This window comes from Medicago truncatula, chromosome 5 (genome assembly GCF_003473485.1).
Source record: "Medicago truncatula cultivar Jemalong A17 chromosome 5, MtrunA17r5.0-ANR, whole genome shotgun sequence".
Lineage (NCBI taxonomy): Eukaryota > Viridiplantae > Streptophyta > Magnoliopsida > Fabales > Fabaceae > Medicago > Medicago truncatula.
In genome coordinates, this window is record NC_053046.1 from 3,449,122 (window position 1) to 3,470,447 (window position 21,326).

General features: G+C 32.7%; 3 protein-coding genes and 1 non-coding gene across 8 annotated transcripts; 2 read left to right on the forward strand and 2 right to left on the reverse strand.

The window, feature by feature from the left end:
* The first annotated feature begins 494 nt into the window (after window positions 1-494).
* TRNAK-CUU (transfer RNA lysine (anticodon CUU)) lies at window positions 495-567 on the forward strand. The gene has a single exon. It is a non-coding gene; the product is annotated as a tRNA-Lys (tRNA).
* Window positions 568-5,152: 4,585 nt separating this feature from the next.
* LOC11429370 (deoxyribodipyrimidine photo-lyase) lies at window positions 5,153-8,750 on the forward strand. 2 transcript variants are annotated; one of them, XM_003611189.4, is made up of 9 exons: window positions 5,153-5,519; window positions 6,063-6,406; window positions 6,621-6,861; window positions 6,974-7,131; window positions 7,202-7,238; window positions 7,336-7,394; window positions 7,598-7,679; window positions 7,791-7,862; window positions 8,187-8,750. In XM_003611189.4, the coding sequence occupies exons 1-9, from the start codon at window positions 5,202-5,204 to the stop codon at window positions 8,373-8,375; spliced, it is 1,500 nt and encodes a 499-aa protein (XP_003611237.2). In that variant the 5' UTR covers window positions 5,153-5,201; the 3' UTR covers window positions 8,376-8,750. The 2 variants fall into 2 exon arrangements, with proteins under 2 accessions (XP_003611237.2, XP_013453423.1); XM_013597969.3 differs by having other exon boundaries at window positions 8,098-8,238.
* A 774-nt stretch (window positions 8,751-9,524) lies between these two features.
* LOC11441043 (SNARE-interacting protein KEULE) lies at window positions 9,525-17,890 on the reverse strand. 4 transcript variants are annotated; one of them, XM_003611190.4, is made up of 20 exons: window positions 17,684-17,890; window positions 17,476-17,534; window positions 16,606-16,687; window positions 16,322-16,400; window positions 15,736-15,786; window positions 15,558-15,654; window positions 15,414-15,446; window positions 14,539-14,664; window positions 14,242-14,433; window positions 14,065-14,148; window positions 13,876-13,974; window positions 13,738-13,808; window positions 12,702-12,798; window positions 12,352-12,477; window positions 12,088-12,183; window positions 11,739-11,957; window positions 11,287-11,471; window positions 10,117-10,207; window positions 9,936-10,025; window positions 9,525-9,836 (listed from the first exon to the last, which is right to left on the reverse strand). In XM_003611190.4, exons 1-20 carry the CDS (start codon window positions 17,760-17,762, stop codon window positions 9,783-9,785), a joined length of 2,010 nt encoding a protein of 669 aa, XP_003611238.2. In that variant the 5' UTR covers window positions 17,763-17,890; the 3' UTR covers window positions 9,525-9,782. The 4 variants fall into 4 exon arrangements, with proteins under 4 accessions (XP_003611238.2, XP_039690283.1, XP_039690285.1 ...); XM_039834349.1 differs by having other exon boundaries at window positions 15,558-15,786; XM_039834351.1 differs by lacking the exons at window positions 17,476-17,534; window positions 17,684-17,890 and having other exon boundaries at window positions 15,558-15,786; window positions 16,590-16,687.
* Window positions 17,891-19,951: 2,061 nt separating this feature from the next.
* Window positions 19,952-21,012, reverse strand: LOC11427092 (uncharacterized). Its single transcript, XM_003611191.4, has one exon. It carries the CDS (start codon window positions 20,861-20,863, stop codon window positions 20,174-20,176), a length of 690 nt encoding a protein of 229 aa, XP_003611239.1. The 5' UTR covers window positions 20,864-21,012; the 3' UTR covers window positions 19,952-20,173.
* Window positions 21,013-21,326: the final 314 nt, after the last annotated feature.

The following is a 21,326-nucleotide window of genomic DNA, read 5'->3' on the forward strand; positions in this document are numbered from 1 at the left end:
CGTACATATACAAGCCAACAACTCAATGTGTGTACGTAGCCTATGGTGTAGGAGAAAATATTAAACAAAACAAAAGGAGAATCACATTGTATGAAATATGGTGTCCGAGGTTAAAATATATATGCAAGAATCATTTCGCTATGTATATTTTATTTAGTAGTTAAACTAACTCACCAAAATTAGTATTAGAGATAATCAAAATTGAAACTTTAAGAGAAATATACTCAAAGATTTCAAGACAATACAACTAGAGTTACCCAAGTAGGTTCATTTCGCTAAGTATATATACTAATGAATCATTCTTAAAAAAGTATATATTCCCTTAAAAAAAGTATACTACTCATTCATCTGAAATCTTTCTTTACGTAAGAACATACTGCACTTATTTTATGTAAGACTGATCGGTTTGATAAGATTACGTGAAGCTAAGTTATTCTTCATTGAAAGTTTCAGAATTTAAGTTTTATAATATTATGTATCAAATACATTAAATAGCCCGTCTAGCTCAGTTGGTAGAGCGCAAGGCTCTTAACCTTGTGGTCGTGGGTTCGAGCCCCACGGTGGGCGTTTTGACCCTTTTCGTTGCTACTTTTTTTCTTTTTTTTTTAAGCGTGAATTTAAAGTCTTTTATAAAATTTCTCTTGTTGATTAAAATTAAAAACAGTAAACAAGATAACAAATTAAAAAAGTAATTATTTTTAATAGATATAATTCTATCAAAAATTTAAAAAAGATATATTAAAACATAACTTGTTATCTTGAACAAAAAAAAAAACATAACTTGTTACAACCGTCAATTTTTTTGTTAACTTTTTACATTTATAATAGCCGAATGGTTTATGTTCGGTTTGGATTGATTTATTTTTGAGTTTATGAAATAAATAAACTTTTAAGTTAATTCACAAGTTCTTTAAAAAATAAATGTTAGTTCATTAGTTTTCATTAACGAAAATTGTATTTTAATAAATTGTTTTTTTTCATATACTATCTTGCCAAATACAGTAATACATAAAAGCTTATCTATTTGCATCTTTATTTATTAATTTTGTTAAGACCGTAGCAATTTAATCTAATATTTTCCCTCTAATTTTTTGTATTAGGTTAGCAGTAATCCTTTTTATTAATTTTATTAGATTTGCAACAACTTAACCTAATAATTTTCCTCTAAAATTTTGCATTAGGTCAGTAGCAATTTAAGATAATAAATTCCCACTAAAATGCAACAGTCCCTGGTATTTCTCCTCACTGGTGAGCTTTTCGTTCATATCATGTTGTGTCATCGTTTGTATATATCTACTGTTTCTGTAGATTTTTTTTTTTTTACAAGTTGTTGTACACTTATTTGATACGTTTACAAACTCGGCTACTCTAATGTCCATGCAAACTCGGGTATATATTGCAAACCATAAACCGTGTTTCTCTCAACAAAAAAAAAAAAAGATAAACTTTTTTTTTTTATATTATTATTATTAAAACTGACTTTATATGAATTTTTTTTGTTCTTTTTTAAATATAATCCTACAGTTTTATTCTAATTACTTATTTGTTTTCCAGTTTTGTCCTTCATTAAATTTTAGTTTAAATTTTATTAAACTCATCACAAGTTTTATCAAATTTAATACATAATTTTATTTTTCTTACATGTGTCCATTATATATATTCATTCTAAACAAATACTCTTGATTATCATTTCAACTTATACAATTAGGACCTTTTATATTTTAGATAGATGTTAAAAATTGTTTAATTAACTTCGTAAAAAAAAATGATTTTATTATTATCTATGAGTCATATGAATTTTAAATAAATATTATACATAACCTAAATAATAATGTGATACTGTATATGTAATTCGGACAACGTCGGATAAATACGCAATTCGGGCAACGTCGGATAAATACGCTAATAAACTAATAAATAAGTTAATTCAAACGACCCTTAATCTCTTACGCAAAGAAAGCCCCTTGATATGTTATCCATTAAGCTTTGGAAACAATTTTTCCGTCTAATATTAGTTTTCCCATCTTAAGAAAATAATTATAACTTTTCTTACATATTAGTTGTGTCATTTTAAGAAAATAACTTTGTCCCTCCAACCTCGTATATATGCAAAAAAAAAAAAAAAAAAATGTTTGTTGAATAACTTATGTATCTGATCTATATTATGAACTTAATACTCAGTTACAAATTCGATGAATAAGAAAAAATAATTTTTCCTTATATATAAGACTAAATGAAATATACCGAAACCAAACAATTGAGATCAAGTAATTAATGAGCTTCTTCAAAGTGCTAATTGTTGAGAAGAATTTTAGTTTGATTCTTAGTTTGAACAATTTATTGACCTCTCTCAATTAAACTCTAGATTACAAGGATCCATCCTCCCTAGAAATCAAAGGGGCGGGGGATTAACAACAAAAAAGGGACTATGCCAATTTTTAATGTAAAATCATAGTATATTAAGACTAGAATAACAAATCGGCCTCAATTTTCTATATCTAGCTTATCTCTTTCTTTTCTTCATTGAGGATATGGTTTTGAGTAAATTTGTGATCCAAAATCACTTGTATCCGTCCTTTTCTTTATGTTTCAATCATAATAAGTGGTTTTCACATAAATCTAGACTTTTGCTTAATGATTCTGGCGTCTGAATACAACGTTATGTTGAAAGATCGACTATTCAATCAATTATTTGAGTGTCAATTCAGAATCATTGTTGTTTCAATGATTTTAATTTTATCATAGTATTTGTCGACTATTAACGTTGATGCTTTTAGTTTGGTTGCAAAGTCATACTTTATGTTTTTAGCAAATGTTGAATGATGTACTCCATCAATTTTAAATGAATGAAGTCGTTTTGTTTTTGTCAAAAAAATTCTCATTGACTAATTTCATCGGGCATTATTTTTAAAGTATTTAGTTAGTAGAGCATTTACAACTTACTTTTTTTCAATATATTTTTTTTAGTTAAGTAGACCAGTGACTAGAAATTTATTAAGATGAATCAATATGGTGTCCGTGATTCGAACATCAACCTTTACATATATAATGTAATGTTCCTATTAAGTGAGATAAGCATAAAGAATTTTTTTAATGCAATCTATGATTGATTTAGTAGAGCTTATTTAAATTCAACCTTGAGAAAATTTGTTAAATAAAATATTGATAGTATAATAAGACGGGGACTATTACTTTTTCCACATTATCCATTTATCACGTGTCCTATTTTTTTACGAAAATGCCTATGCGATTTTCAGATTTTAGAATTGAGTTTGCCTTTGTTATGAGGTGGAAAAATGAGTTTTTTCACCAATTTAGATTTTATAACCCGAATAACTAAAAAAATAGGGTGTGTTCCTTGTTTTTTTTTTTCTTCCGGAGTATAGAATCCGAACACCCCCTAAACACCCTCATTTTAGGGGGAAAATAGTTCAAATTATATATAATCCGAACTATATTAGCATAAATTTTAAACCTGTTTGTAACATGGATAAACAATTTAAAGAGCTTGTTAATTTTGTTAACTTTCATCCTTATGTTTTAGGTCATTGTTAGATGTTTTCAATCAAAAATTTGATTTTTGGACTACTTTATGAGATTGCTTTGAAACTTCCCCAAAAAATCAGGAAAAAATCAAGGATCAAGACTCCATTATAAGGGGTTTCTAACGGGACTCCTCCCAACCAAAATTTCATCATTTAGACCTATTTTTAATTTTTTTTCATATTCTTAGAAAAATCTGAAAAAATTTACATTAGTTTTATTTGATTTTTAGATTTTTTTTGTGATATTTTTATATTTTATTTGACATGTTTTATAATTTTTTTACTTTGTTCTTTCAATTTTTTTTGTTTTTGAAAGCAAAATTAACAACGGTTAAATGAAAAAGATTCTGATTGCTATTTATGTATAAACATATTTCAAACTATATAATATGAATAAATATAAACTATGTTCGGATTATATAATCCGAAACACCGTGCATTTTTGAAAGAAAAAAAAAAGGCCAGTGTGAGAAGCAGAGCTGTCAAAACGGGCGCCCCAGCCCGGCCGGGCCAAGGGCTTTTAAGGGTCGGACTAAAAAGCCCAGTTTGAATATGGACTGGAAAAATAGAGCCCAAGCGCGGCCCTTTACGGGCTCCCTGGCTAACGGGCCAGCCCATGCCCGTTTTTTTTTGCACTATTTAAGGACTGAAAACATAATAACATAAATGTACACAAAATTTATAGTGAACAAAAGATAAATTAAGTTTGGTCCAAGAGAATAATAATTATCCATACTAATATAGTAACATTGACATAATTGTACACTAAAAAATATATTTATTAAATTCATTTGCTAACCAGTATAGTTACCATATATAATTTTTTTAGGGAACAACATAGTCACTATATTGTCTTGCAAGATCCACATATATGATATAATTAATTAATTAGCCAACACATGTAAAAATAAATTAAAAAACGAAAGAAAGATAAATGATACTAAACTGAGTTGACAGTGAGGAAATGAAATCACAATGCAACCATAAGCAAAAGGGTTTCAAAAGTGGGGAATAAAAGCATAACATTTTTAACATCATAGGAGAACAAAAGTTAAGAAACAATGATGAAACACGACCACTTTGATTTTTGTTTTTCCTTCATTTTAATTAGAAGTAACAAAATTTCGATAAAAAAAAAAAATAGAAGTAACAAAACAAATGAACATAATTATATACAATTTTTAGAAGAGAGAATGACTTAAATACCAAATGAACATAATTATTTGGACTGTCCGTCTAGTCCAATGTAAAAAATAAAGTTTTTTCTTTGCGGGCTGCCCTTAGCCCGAACGGGCTTCGGGCTTTTTCGAGCCGGGCTAAAAAGCCCTAAAAAAATTCGGGCAGCTATTTATTGGCCAAGACCCTACATTTTATTCAGACTTTCGGACCGGCCCGTAAAGCTTGCTCATTTTGACAGCTCTAATGAGAAGGTGAAAAAAGTAACGGCAGTATAAGATGAAGGATTATCCCTTTATTTTGGGCTTGGGATATATATGATGAAAAAATATAAAATAATAATAGATTATACACGTGTCAAGCAACGACTGGATGTACGTATATTGGTTCGAAACCACACACCAAAACATAAAAACGGTTGAAATTCCCTCCAAAAGGCGTACATTAGCTACCTACGCCACGCAAGAAAAATCTCCGATTATGGCTACAACACCGTCGCCGCCGTCAATGTTGCCGTCGGTGAATTCGGGTCGCATTCGGACCCTGAAAGAAGGTTCTGGAAAAACGGGTCCCGTCGTGTACTGGATGTTCAGAGATCAACGGTTGAAAGATAATTGGGCTCTCATTCACGCCGTTCATCAAGCTAACAAAGCCAAAGTTCCTGTTGCCGTTGTTTTCAATCTTTTTGATCATTTTCTCGGTGCAAAGGCGCGTCATTTAGGGTTTATGCTTAAGGGTTTGCGTCAATTGTGTCACCAACTGCAACATTCTCTTCATATACCCTTTTTCTTAGTTCGGGTATATCTTTATTTTACTCTTTTTCTTCTTCAAAGTTCAAATTTCAATTATGGGTCAGTTTGATAGATTGTTAAAATGTGATTTTGATGCTCAATAGTTTAGAGATTTTTAAAAAAAGCATAAGTTGTTTTGTGTTCGTTTACTACAAAAATGTTAATATTGTTATGCTGGACACAAGGGACCTCGCAGCTGAGCGTGTGAATTTAAGACGGTGTTTGTCACTTCGTCTCTCATTTACCCCGAAATATGCGAATAGCCAAAAAGAAAACATGACATTGAGCAACTTGGTTTTTCTGTTAACTTGTATCTAATTTACTATATCTAATTAGTCTCTGAATACACCACTTACTAATAAGTTAGTTTACGAATTTTTTGACTTAATGTCAAACTAGTCTCTTAAAGGTGACATCATTCAAAATTAGGGTTATTTTTGCGTATTTGTAAATATCAGGGGGGTAATTGCTCGACCCGGACAATTTCATGGGGTGAATAGGTGTTTTACTCATTTTCTTTAAACTTTAATTGACTTTTTTTATATTATAGGGTGAGGCGGAGGAAACTGTATCGAAATTTGTTAGAGAATGTGGAGCTTCACTTTTGGTGACAGATATGTCACCTTTAAGAGAAGTGAAGAAATGCAAAGCTGAGATTTGTGAGAGAGTAAGTGATTTGGTTACTGTTCATGAAGTTGATGCTCACAACGTTGTGCCTCTTTGGGTTGCTTCTGAGAAGTTGGAGTATAGTGCTAGAACAATAAGGGGAAAGATAAACAAAAAGCTTTCTGATTATCTTGTTGATTTTCCTGATGTCGAACCACCAAATACAAAATGGGTCATCACTGAGGATCATGTCATAGACTGGGATGATATCATTGCTCAAGTTTTAAGGTTTGAGACTTTAGTTATATGTGATTAATCATGTGTTATGTAGCACCGACACTTCATATAAGGCCTGTTCCGATACATATTGACATTGTTATATTCATTTACTTATTACATGTGTCTATGTGTTAGTTGTATCCGGTGTATGTGTTTGTGCTTGTTCATGTGGTTATATATGTAGTTGTCATTATTATTGTATCCTCTTTCTATCCTAAACTAGGAGTGGATCTGAGGTTCCTGAAGTGGATTGGTGCGAGCCTGGAGAAATTGCTGCAATGGAAGTATTGATGGGAAGTAAAAATGGATTCTTGACTAAAAGGTTGAGAAATTATTCTACAGATCGCAACAACCCTTGTAAACCAACTGCACTTTCTGGTTTATCTCCCTATTTGCATTTTGGACAGATATCTGCTCAAAGATGTGCTTTAGAAGCTCGTAAGCTACGAGCTTCATATCCTCAGGTTTGTTTTACTATGCTGTTTATGTTGCTTCATTTTGTTTTTCCTAAAAAAGTGGTGATTAAAGATCTTTTCTTAGACTTAACTTTTTCTGTTCTTCAATGTTGGTGTAAAGGCTGTTGACACTTTCTTGGAGGAGTTGATTGTGCGGAGAGAACTTGCTGATAACTTTTGCTACTATCAGCCTCATTATGATTCAATACAAGGAGCATGGGAGTGGGCTCGTAAAACCTTACTCGACCACGCCTCTGATAAGCGACAACATGTTTATACGTGAGTCACATTATTTTGTTTTCTAGCTCTAAGGTTTACTTGTAAACTCATGTGATTTTTGTTCTTACAGAAGAGAGCAATTGGAGAAGGCAAAAACTGCTGATCCTGTAAGCTAATCTTTCATGGATAATAATAATAATAATTTCCCATATTAAAACTACATGCCCCTGTATTAATGCCTTTCATTTTCGGGGAAAATACCAGCTTTGGAATGCTTCTCAATTGGAGATGGTTCACTATGGGAAAATGCACGGTTTTATGCGGTAAGTAACCTCATAAGTTATTGCCTCCTTTTTCCTGGGCATTCTAATTGTAAGCGTATTACATCGTCATGTCATATGCAATAATAAGTATTCATCAAAACAGTTTATTTCCCCTTACAGTTTTACTTGGTCTTCATAGAATCTCTTTCTCTATTGGTTGCGTCTTATAAATATGTTTTCTTAATTAGAAGTTTCTTGTACAGAATGTATTGGGCGAAGAAGATACTTGAATGGACAAGAGGACCTGAAGAAGCACTTGAGATATGTATATATTTAAATGATAAGGTATATACTAACCATTAGTCAACATTGTAGAGAAGCAATCTAATTACAGATGCAGTTTTCATGAGACAAAAGGATTTTTTTATAAATGACTACAATTTCATCTGACTGCAGTATGAAATGGATGGGAGGGATCCAAGTGGTTATAATGGCTGCATGTGGTCTATATGTGGGGTACATGATCAGGTTCGCCTGCTTTGTTTTTGTTTGCTACACAATTTAATTTGAAAGTTGGAATTTCTGACTCCAGTTGGCTATATAAAAAAATGAATGTTGAGGAAGAACGAAGTATAGTTTTTGTGTGAAGTGCTTTTGGTGCCTCTAGCTAGGCTGTAGTAGTTCCATTTTTTATGTGGAACCGATTTGTGTTTTCCTTCTAATTTCATTAGAACCTAATGAATTGTAAAATTTGGTGTTGCAGGGGATTGTATAAAAATCATGTAGAGCTAGAAGTGTAAATTTTCTTCAAGATTTCTCAGTTTTTGGTATTTGTGCTTCTATTCATTTCAGGGGTGGCGAGAGCGTCCCATTTTTGGGAAAATTCGATACATGAATTACGAAGGGTGCAAAAGAAAATTTGATGTTGACAGATACATTGCATATGTTAATAAAATAGTTGGTGAGCTCAGAAAGAGAAAAGCGGAAAATTTGCTGTCTGAAAAGGAGAAAGTACGCCGCTGTTGTAATCCTGAGGACTGAAGAACATGTACTTGTTTTCTAGACATCTTTTTTGTTTAGGGATAATGGCCTGGTAATTTGCCATTGTCTGGCTGATGATATTTGAAGCAGGAATAGGTTTATGTTTTGCATTACTTGCACTAATATTTTTTTGTTTAGGTATAGTAGCCTTGTAATTTGCCATTGTTTGGCTGGATGATATTTGAAGTAGGAATAGGTCTATGTTGAGTACAATGTTTTGCATCAGTTGCACGCCTTGCAGTTCAAGGACAAAACTGAGATTGATTGTAGTACTCCAGCTCGAAAGAGTTAGTCACATTGACATTAAAAAGAGGATACGCAACTGTTCAGTGCTTGTTTATTTTCAAGACAGAAGCAATCAAAACTATTATGAAATGATTTTTTACAACATGATCACAAGTTATTTTTTTGTTGGGACTTGGGAGTGGCGGACGTTTCCCAAGTGTTCAAAGGACCTTGTTTAGAAAGTCTAAATAAGTATATGTTTTTGTGGGAAGTTATGTTTTTATTACGATCAACAAGAGACATGCTTAACTTCTCAATGATGATTGATTGCATTGTTTAGCACAAAAAATCTTGAAAATAATTAATGATAATGAGACTTATTTAATGATAGGACCTACCATCTAGTATTTTTTGTGTCTATCTCTTTCCTAATTGTAATCTCCATTTATTTTAATAAATGGAGAGGATCTCAACCCTTTTTTTTTTATGTTACTAATGGTAAATGCGTGTTTAGAAAAAAATTAGGGGTGTCATAAACTCCACCTGTCATGGAGAAGATCCACCCTCGGTTGGGATAAGAGGTCTCTTGCAATATTCCTTTCAATACAATTTTGAGATTGTGAAAGTTAAGGAGCAAAAGAGGAAACTTGCAGCATATCCATGCACTGTATCAATACACGTGTTAAATTGGTACAATGTTTTTTATGCAATCTTTCTTAAAATCAAAATATGTAAAAGTCAATTGAATAATCTGCGGCGTTACGATGTAAATGTCTTAATTTCATGGTATTTTTTAGAGCAATTTATCAAAACAGTTTAACATGCATACCAGCCTTGTATTCCATTCAACCAATTTGTGTTGAGAAGCATTATCAGTTTCTTTTTCCTGTAGTATAAGTAGAGCATATATTTTGGTAAAAGGCATAGCAACAAAGTATTAGCTTCACTATTTCAATTTTTGGATCCAAGCGTGTATGTTAATTCATGGAAAACTAAATAAATTATTCTGGTTAGTAATCGATGAAGATTTCCTAGTTGCAGAATATGTCATCAAGTAACTGGGTGGAACCAGCCACAAAGAGTTGAATATCCAAATTAACTGCAACAACGGGATGATTTATCTATATAATTACAACAAATATTTTACACATAAGCAGAAGCTCATCTTCGACTATTGTAACATCATATCTGGATATCATCTAATGTAAGTTCATGTGTTGTTAGCATCTTCAATTTCTGCAAAACAAGAAAAATAGCACTCAATTATGGTTGTCAAAATGGCTATTCCAAATTAAGGCACACATTCGGCACAGAAAAAGGTAGAAAATTCAATACCGTGATAAATTGTGCAGGATCATCAAGACTCGATGAACCTAGAATAATTTCCCTATTCAGTTTTCTAGTAAGCTTGTGGCAAGCCCTTAGCTGAAGATTAAAGCATCATACAAGACCAAATGATAAGAAAACAAGAAGACAGAATTCACAAATCCCAATTTATTGGATAAATTATTCAAACCTCTGATCGGGTTGCGCCACCGACAATGAATACAAATAGTCGTTGGCCCATCTTCTTGAAATCACTAGAAGCATGCCTAAGCACTGAATCACTGTGTTCCGACAAGAAAATAAAAAAAAATTGTTTGCAACTAAGGGAGATTATTCAAACATAGAGTTCAAAGATGAAGTAAAAAAAACCTTAAAAAATAACATGCATTCAATCATATCTCATCAAGTAGATATCAATAGAATTACATGTGGAAATAATGTTAACAAAGTGACATCATGATAACAAAACTCATCACATGCTTTGAACTCAAACAAATAGATGATACAGCTCACTACTGAATATCAGGGAATTCAAAGATAGAGCCATTCTAACTTCAATTAAATTTTTATAGATTTTTAATCTTAATTGAATTTTGAACTGCATCTCATTAGCCAAGCTTAATAGAACAGAAAAAGATAGCTAATTAGAAAAGGGGGACCCAAGACAAGATGAGGAGCCTATTTAATACGAAGAAAATTCCGACCCTTGAAATTACTTTCTAGTTAATTAGCATCTTTCTTTCAGATTAACTTTTGCTCTAAGAGAATATTAATTAACCACTAAGATACTTTATTTTGGTCTAAAACAAAGCCGTCATTTGCTTGGTCGTGGGAAGTGATCTATATAATAACAAACTTGTGCAACAGTGCAAGTCTACTCCACTCATAAATGAAGGGAAATATTAAGCAAGCAAGTATAGTGAAAGAAAAAACTGATCCCATCAGAAGCAATTGTTAGATTACTGATTTTTTTTATTTTTTTTGCTCCATGGAATAATCTAATCAGTAACTAGGAAATCTTCCAGGAGTTTGACAGGATAGTAAAATACAAGATTGATCAAACAAACAACAACCAAGCCTTATGCCACTAAGTGGGGTCGGCTACATGAATCAAACGACGCCATAGTGTTCTATCAAAAACCATGTCTTTCTCCAATTCATTAATCTCTAGATCTTTCATGGAATAAACTTCTGGGAATTGAACCCCAGACAATGAAGCACGCGTTTCTAAATAGTGGGACCGTGTCCAGCCACTAAACCATTGAAACAATTGATAAGAAGAGTGATCTAACAAATAAAATATCAATGCAAAGGTTTTGTTAGATTACTGATTACTACTAAGGATTACAGAAAATATTACCTTGAGTACCCATCATCAGAGCCTCGTGGTTTTGCCCAACTTGGTGTACGTCTTGATCTCATTGAATGAGGATTTTGATGTAAAGTGCCAGCAAAAGGTGAGCTGTGGAAAGTTGCACTTGGATCATTCAAACATGGATAATCCTCCTTAGACAGTTGATTTCTCGTGAGTTTTTCAATGAGTTCCTGAATATTCATCCACTCATCACATATGGGTCTATATAAGTTTTGAGGCTAAATATGCAATCATAAATATATTCTTATTAAAAACTTGAAATTATTCATCATATGGAAAAACGGGGTTGGCCTTTATTTGCCTGATAACATATTTTCAACGAGAATCATAGTTGTTGAATCTTTATGCTAAAAGCTATCCTCTTGGTGAAATTTCATAAGTGGATACATATTTTGTGTGGGAAAATCACATCAAGTAATAATTAACATAATCTGTACCTCTATTATGGGATAAAAGCGTGATAGTTGCCATTTTTCTTCTTCCCCAGGACGTTCTATCCTTGCAGCACGCTTCTTTTTACTAGAAATTACCTTTACCTTCTGGATATCAAACTTAAGACCGAAAGCGCCAGTCAAACGTTTTTTGGTATCAGGTTGTCCCCCAAGCATTCTCAAGTTATTCACAATAGTCATATCTTCATCTGTTAACCGTGCTACCTGAAAAGTACTTGAAACGTAAAAATTGGATAACATCATTACAGGTGATGGGAATAATAGAAATATATTATTCTTCAAAATGAACAGAAAGGGAAAATTAAATCTGCACCCAGCAAGACAGAAATCACACCTTCATCAAATTCAGACCCTTTTCTCCGTCAAATTTCTCAGGATAAACAGCTGCAAGAATCATTAACAAGCGCAGTTTATTTTCACGGGTTGTGTCCTGCGTAAAAGTGGGCACATATATGAAATTTAATATATGAAACAGTGCAAAGCTAGCATGTCTGATTTTGCAAATTGTGTGTTCACTAAAAAGTTTTCTCATTTTCACATGTACATTGATTAGGTGTTAAAGAATGCTGTTTCATTTCCCACATTAAGAATATCTTACTTCTTTCATAGTCAAAAATTTGATCACATCTTTCATTGTTGCATCTCCAAAAACAAGATCTTGCTCCACCTGGCCCAGTTCTCGCAGTCCTGACTCCCTAATGATACTGTTAATTTTTCCTGCAAGCTGGATCAAGAAGACCATCATTTATAAAGAAGCTATGTAAACTCACACCCATGATTTTGATTAAAAAGCAAGATAGTAAGAAGGGAAATTTCCCAGAGGTAATAAAAGACGTGGCATTACCATATTACAGTAAGATAGTACAATTATTTATGCAGACCATATCGTGTTATCATTTTAAGAAGATAAAATTAGTTGTATCAGGATAGCATTACAACCAAACTAACCTCTACATGGAGGGAGAGTTTGTCAATTTGTTCGCTGTATTGTGGAAGTGCTTGAACCATCTTCTGTAAGTCCCTTGTTGACATTTCACTGCTACTTCTGTAAATACAATACAAATTGATAGTTTAAGTGAAGCTTATTATGATCTAGATAACTAGATAAATAATTACATAAATATTTCCATCAAACTACAAATCGAAGCTTCCTTAAATTATGAAAAGGCCAAATATTCACAACATATATAGTTTGAATATGTTGAAATTATTATGGGTTTTAAAAACATGAGCGAAGAATAAGAGCTTGGATATTATTGATAATAACTTGATAGTAAATATATAGTAACTTTATACAAAAGACTAGACACTAATTTGTAATTATAGGGATACATAGACTTAATCTTAAATAAATAGAGAAATCAAGAAACAAATAAATAATCATAGTAATAATAAGTAATATAAAAATTAATCCTAAGAGATAATCTAAAACACTCTAAGATTATAAACTAATTTTAAGAAATAAACTACGATACTAAGATGATATTGAAGATATTATAAGATATTTTATTATATTCTAACAGAACAGGATTAAAATTGTACAATGGAACAAATATTGATACTTCGCCATCTATGATTTGTTCCCTTAGACCATCTCTTTGGTGGTGGCCGGGATTTGAACCCCGGACCTTGCATACATTATGCATTGTCCTTACCAACTGAGCTAAGCTCACGAGGACCCCTTAGCCCATCTCTAAATATATTCAAAGTCTTCTCACAGATAACTAGTCATAGAAAAATGGCTGGAAACACTCGGGGGGTGATTAAGAGATCACCGAATACACCACATGGTGGCAAAGCGTCAACTTTTACCCACAGCGGGGAATGAATTTAAGTCAAATCATAGGGTGCGTCAAACTATACCATTTTTAAATAAATAAAAAAAATAAGTAAAGCATATAATTATAATTTCTAATAATGACTAAACAGTTACATCAGTTTGTTCACCATCAATTGCAATCCCCATAAGATTACTACTACTCACCTTGAACCAAGTTGTGCAGCTTTGTTCTTTGAAATGAAGCTAGTCATCTTCGCATGCAGCCGTTCACTAGCCTGACATTCATCAATATCAAAAGGTATTCACATGGCTTAAGTATAGGATAGTAAAAGCAGGACCTACATCAGCAATATGAGCATGGCGAAGCTCGAGCCATACAGGATCATGATCCTCCAAAAGAACTTCTTTTCTCTCAGGTAGACCTCCGGCCTTGGCAGGAACCTTATAAAAATACATACACTAGATTCAGGTTTATATGCAAGAGACTGGACCCAAAAACTCAGAGAGAGAAAGGAAAACTGTTGAAGTTACTTCGTGAACGTATTTATTTCCCTCCATATTCAGCAAATCATGACACATGGCATCGTATGTCCACTCATGTATTACAGGAGCAATCTAAAAAATCAGAATAATATCTTAATTGTAAGCAACATTACAGTCTGATAAAATATATTACAAGTAAATAGCCAACAAATTTTCCAAGGAAACCTGATCAATAGATCTGTCAATAATGAGCAACTCGCAGGTCTCAGTCTGAGGAAAATTAGGTATGGTTTTTTTATATTTTGTAAGACAGTCCCAGACTCCAGCAGCAAGCTTTGTAGGAACAAGATCACGGAATGTAGTCATTGTGGTTGCGTCTAGGGACTTGGCAGCACGAAAGCGGATAGAAGGAAATTCCTAAAACATTACATGCTTCAGAAAACTTCTCAATTTTAAAAATAATAAAGAATAAAGAATTTACTACAATATTTTAGTATTCGTCACAGAGCACTATCCACATACTCTTAATGAAGCAAAAACTGTGGCAATTCGCGTTGCCATTGCATTCAAACATGCAACACCTTTACGATTATTCTCTTCATTCCCAAATAGATCCTCTAATGCTCTCTCATTATTTGTGATGAAACCCTGCGTTGATATGACCAAAAACACACCTCAAGCTGAAGGCACAAACTAATGAGACCATGACAGGATTAGTTACTAATAAAGAATTTCTAATTACATCAATTATAAATTGATACATGTTTAATATCTCTCAAGGGAAGAATCTCAACAAGCAGGTATCATGAAGTTTGAGTTCCTAATAAGATACGCATAACCACGGGTATGACATGGCCACCCCAAATTTCATATTACTCTACCTATTTTTTAATATTTGAGTTATTGTGAGTGGTATAGACGTACAGTAAGTCTGTGGCTTAGGCTATTGGTCCCGTAGCGAGCCTTTGATTTTATGTCTTTGGTTATTGGCCCGCTAATATTAAATTCCTGATTCTTCCGCCGCACATGAATAATCAAAATTGCGAATTTGCATTGATGGACTTTCTAATCAACAATAGTATGCTGTCTGGCTGTTCACTTCTTAAAAAGTGCTTCAATGTATATCCCACAACAAATCTTCTAACTCACCCGACTCAACAATATGCAATTAGGTATGGATAAGTTGTGCTCTGTACTAGTGAAGTCAAGCCTTCTTTTGTATATGGAGAAGGTATTCTTTAGCAGTTAGTAGATTATGATTAATTTAAATAGAAAAAATCATGATTCATCACTTTTCACAACTTTTGAAATTTATTAAGAACCAAAAAGGAATAAAATTAATTATTGTCATAATGAACGAAGGTAATATGACGGAAGAAAAGGATACAACCATATACCTGGCAATCTATGGCAAAATACTCCAAATTCATCTGCACGGTGTCATCCAAATAAGGGGGAAAATCACAATAGGCAATGAAATTGTTGCATTAAAACTATGGATCTAAGCACAATCTTGTTTCTAATTAATAAAATATCTTCACCTCTCTCAATGCACCTAATCGAGACAACACCCTCGGATCTTTTTTAATGTCCAAAACTAATTCTCTGGAAATAGGTGAGCTAAGGAAAACAAATGCCCTACAAAAAGAGAAAAAAAAACTTGAAAATAAATAAGTTGAAGATGAATGACACACATAAGATACAATGGTCGTTACATACTTCCTGTATAAAGGAGCCCTTCCAGCCATGTCTGATAAAAACATAATTATGCTGCAAACAAAATGAAGAGAAAACGACTAAATAGGGATGAAATAAAAAACTCGACAACTTAGTGACTGGATTCTACATCAAAGCTAAATGAAAATATTTTACAGCCAAAAGGTTATGGTATAATTATCATTCAGTAATTTACATTGAAAATGAATAATTAGAAGAGAGATTTAGTGACCATGTAATTCATTATCGTGTCATTTGTAGAGAATAGAGAGGAGAATTCAAAACAAAAATGATAAAATTAAAAAGTAATACAAATCTCATGTCATATTTGGAAGTAAACATAAGGTGAAAAATAAAAGGAAAACTAAACAGCAGAAAGTCAAAGAGAATTACGGATAAACTTGGAACAAATTATACCCTTTGATATTCAAAACTTAAAAATGACTTCATACTTTTATTGGCAGCTAAGGTACATGGAATTATACATTCCAAAATGTTTTGTAAACGACATGATCATTGAGACATTAGTCGCATACTTAACAGAGAAGTGCAGAACAATAGGAACAGAAAAGAAAATCAGATGTGTTACTTCTCTTTGGTTGGTTGTATGAAATATATAGCATCCATTGTTGGTAACGGTTGCCTTCGTTTGTATATGTCTTCAACCACTACGAAAAAAGCACCAAACTATCAAACCATAAAGGAAATAGAACTAAAAAAAGGATGCCCAATAAATGAGGATGCCCCCCATTTTGATGTTAAGAGAGCATCAGAAACTTCAACTTAAATAAACTTAATAATAGAAGTGTTAATTAACTGATACAATACATTGACAGTCACTAAAACTGGTCATTTACGTTTTGTGATCCTTACATGAAACACCTTCGTCGGTGATATCAGCCATCTTGCATGAGTTAGACATTATCTTTATAGTAAGTTTGTCCATTATTAGTACCTACAGACAGGCAAGCAAACAGTGAACCAGCATAAGATGGTAGTACTGATCAATAAATTGAACAGTTATGCTATACTTTTTGGTTTCTTAAATTCACCTTCAACAGTTCACTCATATGTAAAGTATGTTTCGGCTACTCTGGCTGGCTGACCACAAACATGCATGCATATCTTGCAACAATTTTATTTTAGAGAAATGTTGTATATCAAGCCTTATCCCACTCAGTGGGGTCGGCAACATGGATCAAACTATGGCTTGTTGTAGAACATTATGGCGTAATTTGATTCATGTAGTGGACTCCACTTAGTGGCATAATTATGGCGTAATTCCATCCAAGTCAAAGCTTATATTTTTCCATCTTTAAATATTAAATAATATTTTATTTACAAACCAATTGCACATAGCTAAGTTCGCATTATTCGGTTTTGTTTTGCTTGCTCATCGTAAGGAATAGCATAGCTCTTTATTCAATCTTTTGAAAAACATACCTACCAGAATTTAGTGTGTATAAACCAGTACATAATGCACATCAGTACATATATCTAGAGGAAAAAATATTTTGATGATGCAATGAATAAAACAAGCAATTAAGACACGTGAATTAAATTATATAAACTACAAACTAAATGTAAAAACTATACACTGTCGATGTACATATTTTTTACACATACAAGTATACAACCAATGACAACTTGCCAACACTTGAAATGAAAACTTGAAAAATAACTTTTACACTAACAATGCATGACCTTTAATCTCTAATGCATTTAACAGATAGCATCACATACCTTCCAAGTTGATTTGGAATCCCCTGTTTTTGTTGACCTTAGCATTTCGTGTAATAATCCTGAAAACAATATCATCATCATCATCATACATAAATTAGATGAACTTGCTTGATCAGAAAGTATTGCTGAGAAAACATTGAAAAATACCAAGTTATTACAAGCTATAAGCATATAAATTGAATGGAGAAGAAGAAAAAGAGATTATTACGGTCGCGTGTAATTTGCTTGAAATTTTGGTAATCGGCGCCACCGTAAGAGGAGGAGGAATCAGAATCCGACATAGACATGATGCTCCTCTCTCTTTTCTCACGATTTATCTTTGATTGATCACTTTTTGATTCAATTCAATTCAACAAAACCAAATAGTTTCTTCCAAGTTTAATTTTTTTTTTTTTTTTTTTTTTTATAATTTGAAATTGGGAATTTCGAATTACTTTACTATTGAAAATGGTGATCAATTAATTTATTTGATAGTTTAATTCAAAAAAAAAAGTTCGGTCAAAAAGAAACGCATTGAACATGATTCAGTATGACGTGTTGAATTGTCTATCGTCCTACGCACGCTCCATCGATGTGATTGAAGTGCTCCAAATAAGGAGCATTCGGGTTCCATTGCAGGATCGGAATGAACCGTTTAATGACGACAGATAAACCCGAAATTTTTTTAGATACTTTTCTCACCATCGATGAGCCCTCCATTATACTCATATGGGATATATAACACTATCACACACATATTTTTTAACACAACCTATTGATTAAAATTCACATCGAATCCATCAAATTTATATGAAATTCACGTGATTTGTTGGGACTCAAATGTGTTGAAAAGTGTGTGTTAACATGTGTGTTGCTGACATTTCTCATATACTCATTTTACTTCGTTCAAGTTTATTCGTTCAAATTATATAATTCTATATTTGATTAGATCATATTTATATAATTTGGAGGGTTTACCACGTTTATATTATATAATATATGATCTAATTGAATATAAGATTTTTCTGTGATTCATATTGTACCAATAATTTATGTGGTGCACGGCGCTTAAAATAATCAATAAATTGGCATGTTTTAGTCCATTTGCAAACAACACCAAAAAACTAACACATTTATCTAGTAGAAATGAACATTAAGCTATATGCAGTGTAATACAATTATTACAATTATAGGAAACATAATATCTTTACGGTTTGTATTGATGATACACTGTCTGACTAGAATGATCGTTTGAACCAAATTGACGGTCGTCTCAACCACAGACACAAAAAGAGTGGACAATGTTGAGTGTTGATGTCGATCAACTCAGATGGATGTGTTTGATTCACCTAGATGAAGCTCCATAACTAAAAGGATGCGAGAACTTTGCTCTCTATATTTGGTCAATATAATTCAAAAGGACCAATCAAGTTAAAGGCTTCCTTGATGAGAACTTTTCAGGATATTCGAAAAACATTGATTCGGTCCAGGACATACGAAGAAGCTAGATTTGCATGCATGGATATACCCAATGGAAAAATTAGTTTAACTATTTTTATAAATAAAAAATGAAAAAATAGTTTAGCATATACACGATCTTGTTGTTGTTTTATATCGTAGAGATTGTTGCTTTTAAATAATGTTACTGTTGTTTGTCGAACACAAAAAAGTATGACGAACAACATGTGAACGTTTAATTGAAACATTGAAAAGTGAAGATATATAATCGATAAAAAAATATATTTGTGAAATAGTTAATGAAATCTAATCTCGGTATAACATTAAAGATATATTCTTGCATAGATACAAATAAAAAAAGAAAAAAAAAAAGCACACAAAACAATAAATAAATTTAAATGATAATTTAATTAGTAACATCATTAGACATTTTACTTTTTCCCTTAAAAAATAGACATTTTACTTTTTAAAAAATATCAATTATGCTAGTGTGCTAAAACCTTTTAGATTTAGGTTTGGTCCTAAGCAAGTAATTCTCAACATTAAAATCCATGAAGTTTCATTTCTTTTGGTGCACTCTCTTACATTACAAACCAAACCTTTATAAATCCTAACCTAGAATACAAAAATAGTTCTGATATAATTAACAAGTCTTCCTAGATACGGTAAACCTAAATATATATCTAATATATGTAAAGTTTGGGGTTTGAATCCCAACCACCACAATAAAAGATACGGTAAACTTAAATACTTTGACCATTTTTTATAGCTATTAAAGATTGCAGATGTAAGTCATGTGAGCATAGATAGGACAATGTATTATTATATGCAGGGGTCGTACCCCCGACACCCTACTTATTCACCTAAGGTGAATTCTAGCCACTAGACTACCTGACAAAAAAAAAAAAATTGCAGACGTAATTTTGTAGTTATCTTCATTTTTTTTTGTTGACAAATTTGTATTTATCTTTTTAAATCTAAATGAAATAAATAAATCCTTAAAAAAAAAATGAAATAAATAAATAATAAACAAATGTGATATACATCAAGGTTTCTTCACCAAAAAAAAATGTCCTAGAAGAGAAAAAGAAGCTAGATGATAAATCTAGCGGGTAAGCTCTTCCTTGTTAATTAACAGCCTTTTCACCTATGTTCCGTTTGATATATCCATAATCATATTCAACCGTATTTACAAAAAAGAAATGGAAAAAAAATGATATGGATATTGGAATTTAACATGAAATCTCACTATATACATTTCTCATTTTCTAATGAAGTGGACATCTCCTGATCGTTGATCAACATGCTTAATCCATCTATTATGAACAGCACGTCCCTTATGCTTCATGGCCGCAACAGAGTTGTCGCCACCAGCAGCCGAGAAGTGTGCCATATGAATTCCCTTCCCCACCGGAAGAAATACCGATCGAACAAGTCGCCGTGATCCCCGCGCCACCACGCTCCGCCATATATAACCAGAATCCATCTTAGAAATAAAATTAGCATTTTTACATATCAACACAGCACCTTTACCACTCAACTTTGCTAACCTCAACACTCTTGTAAAATCCTTTCTCCGAGAATCAACAACCAAGAAATCTATTCCTACTAAACCATCCATAACTTCTTCTGGTTCTCCAACTATAATCTCCGGCGACATACCAGCTTCTCCCATGTTTTTTGCATACTCTGATCTTGATTGTTCATCAGGAACTATGCACACGTGTCTTCCACCTGTGTGACCGCTTGCTATGGATAAACCAACACTCGTTGGGATAACTCCGCCGTGTGACCATGTTTCTACTATCAGCTGAGCGTTCCATCCTGCTGCCATAGAGGATACCAGCTCCGCCGCACCGGATTCGCTAGAAAGGTGATTGATGGTGGTTATCGCTTGAACTGTGTCGATGTATGAGTTTGTTGCTCTCTCTGGGGACCATACTAGTTTCATGTTGTTATTGCTATGTTTCTTTGTGTTGTGTTTGTGTTTTGTTGTGAATGTGAAATTGAAATTGTTGCTGCTTTGTGTTGGTTGTTGGAGTGTGGAATGGAAGAAATGGGTGTAGTGGGTTATATTTATGGGTGTTAAGGGACAAAACATTTGACTTTTCGTCTTTGGGCTATGTTTCGTAACGTATTGGATTACGATAGCAAGTTGCACTGTTCTTCTCACATTTTCTCGGTGCTTTAATCACCGTGTTAGTTTTAAAATAGTCCCTTTCTGTTGGTGGTTTTGGAATTTAGTGGTAGTTCTGTTCATTACTTTTCTTCTAGTTGCAGTTAAAAGTCTTTGTGGACCAGGTGCAGTGATTGGATATTTTCTACTCCTACAAAATATCTGACTGACACAAAATATCAAAACTTAATACCTATCTTACGAGTCATGACTACGACTGCTCTTTATTATTTGGTTT

What these genes read in the sequence shown, in the direction of transcription:
- LOC11429370 (XM_003611189.4), top strand. Translation starts at nt 5,202, where the DNA reads ATGGCTACAACACCGTCGCCGCCGTCAATGTTGCCGTCGGTGAATTCG. An exon ending in AGGCAAAAACTGCTGATCCT is followed by an intron (nt 7,239 to 7,335) that starts GTAAGCTAATCT and finishes GGAAAATACCAG; the next exon opens with CTTTGGAATGCTTCTCAATT. An exon ending in TATGTGGGGTACATGATCAG is followed by an intron (nt 7,863 to 8,186) that starts GTTCGCCTGCTT and finishes TATTCATTTCAG; the next exon opens with GGGTGGCGAGAGCGTCCCAT.
- LOC11441043 (XM_039834349.1), bottom strand. Translation starts at nt 17,762, where the DNA reads ATGTCTATGTCGGATTCTGATTCCTCCTCCTCTTACGGTGGCGCCGAT. An exon ending in ATACAACCAACCAAAGAGAA is followed by an intron (nt 15,787 to 16,321) that starts GTAACACATCTG and finishes TTTTGTTTGCAG; the next exon opens with CATAATTATGTTTTTATCAG. An exon ending in TCTGATGATGGGTACTCAAG is followed by an intron (nt 10,208 to 11,286) that starts GTAATATTTTCT and finishes GTCGGAACACAG; the next exon opens with TGATTCAGTGCTTAGGCATG.
- LOC11427092 (XM_003611191.4), bottom strand. Translation starts at nt 20,863, where the DNA reads ATGAAACTAGTATGGTCCCCAGAGAGAGCAACAAACTCATACATCGAC.